General features: G+C 38.2%; 1 protein-coding gene across 2 annotated transcripts; it reads left to right on the top strand.

The window, feature by feature from the left end:
- The first annotated feature begins 805 nt into the window (after positions 1-805).
- LOC142741464 (phosphatidylinositol polyphosphate 5-phosphatase type IV-like) lies at positions 806-5,956 on the top strand. 2 transcript variants are annotated; one of them, XM_075850835.1, is made up of 13 exons: positions 806-1,218; positions 1,311-1,413; positions 1,602-1,693; positions 1,917-2,041; positions 2,319-2,438; positions 2,883-2,978; positions 3,085-3,246; positions 3,867-3,982; positions 4,387-4,523; positions 4,733-4,832; positions 5,200-5,321; positions 5,453-5,525; positions 5,615-5,956. In XM_075850835.1, exons 1-10 carry the CDS (start codon positions 968-970, stop codon positions 4,806-4,808), a joined length of 1,278 nt encoding a protein of 425 aa, XP_075706950.1. In that variant the 5' UTR covers positions 806-967; the 3' UTR covers positions 4,809-4,832; positions 5,200-5,321; positions 5,453-5,525; positions 5,615-5,956. The 2 variants fall into 2 exon arrangements, with proteins under 2 accessions (XP_075706950.1, XP_075706951.1); XM_075850836.1 differs by lacking the exon at positions 5,200-5,321.
- Positions 5,957-6,814: the final 858 nt, after the last annotated feature.

Genomic DNA, 6,814 nt, shown 5'->3' with positions numbered 1-6,814 from the left:
CTCCAGTTTATAACACCAGTAATTCTCATAATAAATGTTTATAAGGGAATTCATATTTATGAATTTTAGGTTTTCTGTCTGTAGACTATACTATTTATATATCAGGTCAATCCTGAATATTAGCTGGTATGGCTATGCAACCAACCTACATCAGGTGCTGCTATTGTGATGTCTTGAGATGAGTCTAGACAGCCGTGTATCTTACTGCGTCTATGGTAGTATTGGTTTTATTACAAGATTTAAACTATTTGATGTTTGAATCATGTACATAAATAAATGATTATAAGGAGTATTTCTTTTTTTTAATTTTTTTTAGTAATAAAATATTAGTAAGTCCAGGAATAAACAGCCTAATAGCATTCGTCAGACTAAATTGTAGAAGGATAGTGGTAATCCCCTGGAAACGTGTCCTTATTAACAATTGAAATTAATAATTATGTATATAATCATAATAATAATAATAATAATAATAATAACAATAAAAAAGATAACAATAAAAAGTATTTATTACTAACTCCAATTACTTAGGTTCTAAATTCTGGTTATCAATTAATATTAAAAAAAATTCAACCCTTTAAAATGCTATATGGTCAATTTAACAACCAATACATTGTTTCAGCTTCCAAACCTAATACAATGTTATCAACAGGGGGTCCCAGGTCTAAGACCCCAAGTCATGTGATCTTCTGACACTTATGATTGACAATATTCTGTTATAGGAATACCCCATTTAATAACTAATTTTTCCAGCTAGTTTCATCACAAGTAATGACCCCCTTATTGTTTTCTGGTCTTTCTAGGTCTTGCTGTTGGATTGACACAGTGTTACTTACTGTGTTGCTTATACGGTTAGCGATTTGTCCTATTTTCGGAGAACTAGTGGCGATTAGTCAAATTCTATCTTGACTGTCTCCTTGTTTTCTACCAAGGACATTGGTGCAGTTTTGCACCCGGGCATTAAACAACCATGCCCTTTTGGAAAAAATCTAAGAAATATCATGTCTCCCAAATTCCTGATAAAGGAAATCTGATGGGAGACATACCAACTATGGAGGAGCCTAATATCTCGCTCCAGAAGTTTTCTGTCATCAAAGATATGGCAGATGAAAAATCCAGCGATCTTAGTCACAGCAAATATTGTGACATTACGTCGAAGAACACCAAGAAGAGCGCATTCAGCCTGCTGACCCGCCTGCGCTCCAAAAATATCCGTAAAAGGTATGTAACTAATAATTCTTATACATTGCTCAGATATCCAGAGCTGTGGTATAACAGTCACTAGATCTTTAATTCTCCCCATATCTTCACAGAAACTTAGGCAGCAGCGCTGTGATCGGCGCTAAAGAACTGGATCGCTATTTCCCAGATAGACGGTTGAGACTATATGTTGCCACCTGGAATATGGAGGGAAAGGTGAGAAGTAATGTACGATATTTATTGTGACCCTTCAGTGTGCCCGAGCTCAAGTTGGATGAAATGGGCCAGTAACCAAGTCTCTTTAGTTTGTAGTTGAATATCACATAGACAGGTTATATTCTACCCTATGTCAGTTTAGTTGGCACTCTTTGTATACAATATTAATGTTTGTATATTTTGAACAGGATTACCCGCAAAATCTGGAGGATCTGCTGTTACCATCAGTTGATACGAAAGACATTTATGTTATTGGCGTTCAGGAAGGATGTCCAAACAGGTAAGTCTTCTCAGGTTGTCTTACACCAGCCTATGACTGCAGATGGACAGCAGGGCGGCTGATACAAATTCTCTCTCAATGCTCTACTTATTGTATTATCACTCCTTAATTTTCAAAATTTATCCCCAGAGGTTATTATATGGAGTGTTGATACAGATGAGTTGAGTACCTTAATCTTGTGTCATTTATTAATATGTAAATCTGAAATTGTGTCTTCTTGTAGACGGGAATGGGAGATAAAATTACAGGAGACCCTTGGACCAAACTATGTATTATACCACTCTTCCGGGCTCGGAGTCCTGTATCTCACCATCTTCGTTCGACGGGAACTAATCTGGTTCTGCTCAGGTAAGATTCACATTCCTACGTCTACATAAGAAGTATTGAATGTAGTCATTAGCTGGAACATCTTATTTAGTTATTAGAATTAGATGCCTAAGAGCTTGGCTCTCAGATTCTTGACTTCTGAGTATTGGAGATCTAAAAGTTCACACCACAGTTACAAAGTATGAAATTATGTTCTAGTAATATTTCCATAGTTTAATTGGAAATAATTTCTATTCCATTGTTGCATGTAGTACTCTTAACCACTGACCCATCTTTTTGTGTTTAATTTCTTATACAGAGGTAGAGCACACCCATGTAACAACCAGGCTATTCCACTATGTGAAAACTAAAGGAGCCTTGGGTGTTGCCTTCACCGTCTTTGGAACATCTTTCCTTTTTATTAATTCACATCTGAGATGTAAGTATTTCCAATATTAATATATGACCATGTACAGTTTTACTTTGTATAAAATTGCTGCTATTTGATAATTAACTGAAATATATGGGATGATATGAAGAGATCTGTACTAATAATGTTTTGGTAAAAATAAAAGGTTCGTTCCTGTTTGATCAAACTTTTTCTAATCTATCAATCTCATTCTATGTTGTGAGTGGCCAGTAATACAGATACACGCAGGTACAATTAGTGCAGGAGGGGGTGGCGGCGGCTGGTTTCAGTTGCGCCGCCTCCCCCTCAGAGAGGCAGCAGGGCGGACGGTGCGGCTGTATAATCCCTCACACCCACCCCTCCTCTCCATTTGCAGCGGTGGCACTCTGCAATGTGTTTTTTTGAAAATAATATGCGGTTCGGGCCGCCCATATGATCATCCGCCACTGCTAATATGTATTTTTTTGTTGGCAGTTGGGGCAGTCAACAAGAGGATCCAGGACTATAAAACCATCACTGAGGGTCTCCGTCTGCCTCAAATTATTCCGGAAAGAATCAACTCCAATGCCTGTGAGTATTACTTATGTGGTTGAACCTATGGATCCTTTTATCTCTCTATTTGTCTCCGTTGAGTCTAAAGCAGTCATGTGCTATAATTTTTTTTTTTATTCTACAGTGGACGTCACCAGCCGCTTTGATCGGGTGTTTTGGTTTGGAGACCTCAATTTTCAACTTAAAGAGGACAGAAAAAATGTGGAATCTCTTCTGCAGAAGATCGAAGGAAAAGATATGTCCAGTCTCCTCAAACACGACCATTTGAATGAAGCCAAGAACAATGGTATATTTACTAGTAGATACATGTCTATCACTCCTCAACCTTCATTAAAGTGGTTCTCCACCTTCTGACAACTGATGACCTATCCACCGGATAGGTCATCAGTATATCATCGGTGCGGGTCCGACACCTGGACACTGCACCGTTAAGCTGCTCCAGTGGCCTGCGGGCACCGGATGTTATGGCACACAATGCTATGTACGGAGCTGGAAGCAGTTGGCTCCGTACATAGCATAGCTGCCATAATGCATAACTGTAGGTCTGCCTCCTATTCACTCGAATAGGAGCAGAGTTGCAGTACTGCAGCTCGGCTGCAATTCCGTGGCCGGCGCCAACTGCATCCGGCATGTACGTCCGGTGCTCAAAGGCACCGGACCAGCTGATTAGTGCAGGGTCCGGGTGTCGGACCACCACAGATCTTGTACTGATGACCTATCTGGTGAGTATGTCATCAGTTGTCAGAAGTTGGAAAACCCCTTTAATACCACAACCACTTCCACAGATTAATACAAATCACTGACATGATGGTTGATATGTTCCCCAAATTCTTATATAGTGCTAAAATTATCAATTGCTCCTTTTTTTTTTTTAATACTGACAACTTTTTTTTCTTTCAACTTAAGGGTCCATATTTCTAGGGTTCAAGGAGCACACCATTGATTTCCTTCCTACATATAAGTTTGACATTGGCACAGACACCTATGATACATCAGCAAAGCAGAGAATTCCATCATATACGGTAAGAGATCTTATTTCCAGGTCTACAGAGCTTGAGAGGCAATAGAATCCATGGGCCAGAGGACCCATCATATAATGAATCCCCTCCCCCAATGTAATAAATTGTTATTATTATAGTTGGAAGAGTAATTTCTTATGAACAAAGCTTTCAGTTCATTTTACTTTTATGTAGTGAGTTTGTCATCACATTTTCCCAGTGTAATATGTCGTTGCCCAGCATGGGTCAAGGATACTTATTTAATGAAATCTGTGTGACCAAGTCAAACCTAAAATGCAATAAAGTCTCAATATTCTGCAATATAAATAAAGTAGGCCCAACATTTAGGTCTGTGATGTTTTGCAGTTTAATAATATATTATAATATGATTTCACTAATGATATTTGTTATTTTCATGACCTCTACAGGACAGGGTGTTGTTTAAAAGCCAATGTGAGGGAGATGTGCGAGTCCTGAGATACGACTCTTGCCCTGTTTTGAAGACCTCAGACCACCGACCTGTATTTGGCATCTTTGAAGTAAAGATCAGGCCTGGTTCAGATGAGTAAGTCATGTTTTCCTCCATGTTGTTGGTATGATACTTTCAGTAGCCGTCATTACTACATGGTCCTTATAGCCAGAGCTCACACTTTGGGGCAGGTGGCTGTACACATTGGTGACAGTACTGGAGGATTATAGGATGTGAAACTAAGCAAAGTGTGGTTACCTGCTAAAATTATCATATGTCTTACATAAATATATTTCTCATTCCAGCATCCCCTTGGCTGGTGGACACTTTGATCGTAAAATCTATGTAACGGGCATCAGGAGGAAAGGACAAAAAAAGTAGCTGCATCTGTTCATGTCCTTACAGGTAAGAGCTTTGTAGTTGTCTATTATGTTTGCGGTGAAAATTTTCTTCCATCTCTTAGGTTTTCCTCTGTATCTGTAATTTATTTTATCAACTAATTTAACTAAAGTGTAAATACGTATTTTCAATCTTAAAATTCCAACTCCTTGTATTCAGACACTTTTTCATTTCTGAATGAAGGTTGTGGGCTTTGGGAAACAACGTCCCAAACTGTAAGCATGTATGTAGTATAGTACAATGAGTTTCCTAAAGGAACCGGTCATCTGAATGGATGGAACAACTGGATTTTATGATGCATTAGCTTCTAAGCAAAAATGATGGATACAAGGAACATTGTTATCGATGGAAGACATTACTTGGCATCTTGCAGGACTCCTAAGGAACAGTCACAATCTCCGGGGCATAAAACATCGGAACATTAGAAAGTTCCCGTAACATGCTGAACAGCGCAGCTCTAGGTCAGACCCACTGCTTGCATCAACCATCTTCAAGGTTTGTAGTGTGACCCCCAGGATCAATTAAGAAATTTATTTACCTCAAATCACCTTAAAAAGTCTTCTAGATTTTGTGTCTGCTAAGAAACACACATTATAGAACATTAATAGCAAATATTTGTCTTGCAGCAATTCCGCAGTACATCTGGCGAGAATAGCGCTCCCTGTCACCGGAGGAGCCACCATCAATGCTGATAGAAAGGTAAGTTCCTCTGGATGTGTCCCCTCTCTATATTTATCAAGCAGCCTGAATGATCAATATTTAATAGGGTTGTGTGCTTCTCCCCCCAGAACAAGTCAGCAGATATCAACAGAACATCAACACCAATAACAACCAAGGGCAGAATCCGCCATCTTACAAGAATTCCAAAGGCGAGACTTAACATTTCTACAACATCTGTCACAGAAGAGACATCAATGTGGTCACCAGGGCATCAATATCACCCAGAAGACCAGATTCAGAACAGGACAATATGTCATCTCTTCTTGTGTCTGTGGAATCCAGATTTTCCACCCCTTACTGATACTACAGTATATACTGTGACATATTCCGTAGTTTTTGCTGTATCTTGTATTACCATCATCTTTACCATTATATATTTTGATCCACAAAAACCTTAAATAAATCTTTAACATCAATCCATAAGTGTGACTGGTAATTGTTATGTGCGCGGCTGCAACTTACCACAGTGTATACAATTCACCTAACCGACCTTTCACAGCGCTATTTGTGTGACATCGCGTTTAATCCAGTGGTAGGTGACAGGACATTGTATCATATGTACACAATACAGAGTGTATGGAACGTGCCGCCATATGTACTGGATTATATCCTGTAGGACAAAGAGTGACAGGAGATGTAAAACATTGACATATTTAACTTTATGTGGTAATAACGTCGGAATTCTTAAACCTATCCAAGCGATTCTGAGATTGTTATCTTGTGAGACATTGGGCTTTATGTTAGCTGTACAATTTTGTTGATATGTTCAGTGTTTATTAGTGAAAAATTGCAAAATGTAGAGAAAATTTAGAAAAAATAGAATTTTTCTAAAGTAAAAAATGCATCTGCTTGTAAAACAGATGGTTATACCACCCAAAATAGTTACTAGTTCACATTTCCCATAATTCTACTTTAGATTGGCATCATTTTTTGAACATTCTTTGATTTTTCTTGGACGTTACAAGGCTTAGAACATAAACAGCAATTTCTCATATTTTTAAGAACATTTCAAAAGCCTTTTTTTTAAGGTACCTGTTCAGCTCTGAAGTGACTTTGAGGCACCTATGTATTAGAAACCCCCACAAAACTCCCTGTTTTAAAAACTAGACCCCTCAAAGTATTCAAAACAGCATTTAGAAAGTTTTTTTTAACCCTTTAGGCATTTCACAGGAATTAAAGCAAAGTGGAGGTGAAATTTGCAAATTTCATTTTTCTTGCTGAATTTAATTTTATTCTATTTTTTTCTGTAACACAGAAGGTTTTACCAG

Source organism: Rhinoderma darwinii, chromosome 2 (genome assembly GCF_050947455.1).
Source record: "Rhinoderma darwinii isolate aRhiDar2 chromosome 2, aRhiDar2.hap1, whole genome shotgun sequence".
Taxonomy (NCBI): domain Eukaryota; kingdom Metazoa; phylum Chordata; class Amphibia; order Anura; family Rhinodermatidae; genus Rhinoderma; species Rhinoderma darwinii.
Note: the sequence above shows the minus strand (reverse complement) of the source record. Positions and strands in the feature narration are given on the sequence as shown.

Bases quoted from the DNA above. Each gene is read 5' to 3' on its own strand.
- LOC142741464 (XM_075850836.1), top strand. From the start codon at position 968: ATGCCCTTTTGGAAAAAATCTAAGAAATATCATGTCTCCCAAATTCCT. The intron at 1,414-1,601 runs GTGAGAAGTAAT...TATTTTGAACAG, and splicing joins CCTGGAATATGGAGGGAAAG to GATTACCCGCAAAATCTGGA. The intron at 4,524-4,732 runs GTAAGTCATGTT...TTCTCATTCCAG, and splicing joins ATCAGGCCTGGTTCAGATGA to CATCCCCTTGGCTGGTGGAC.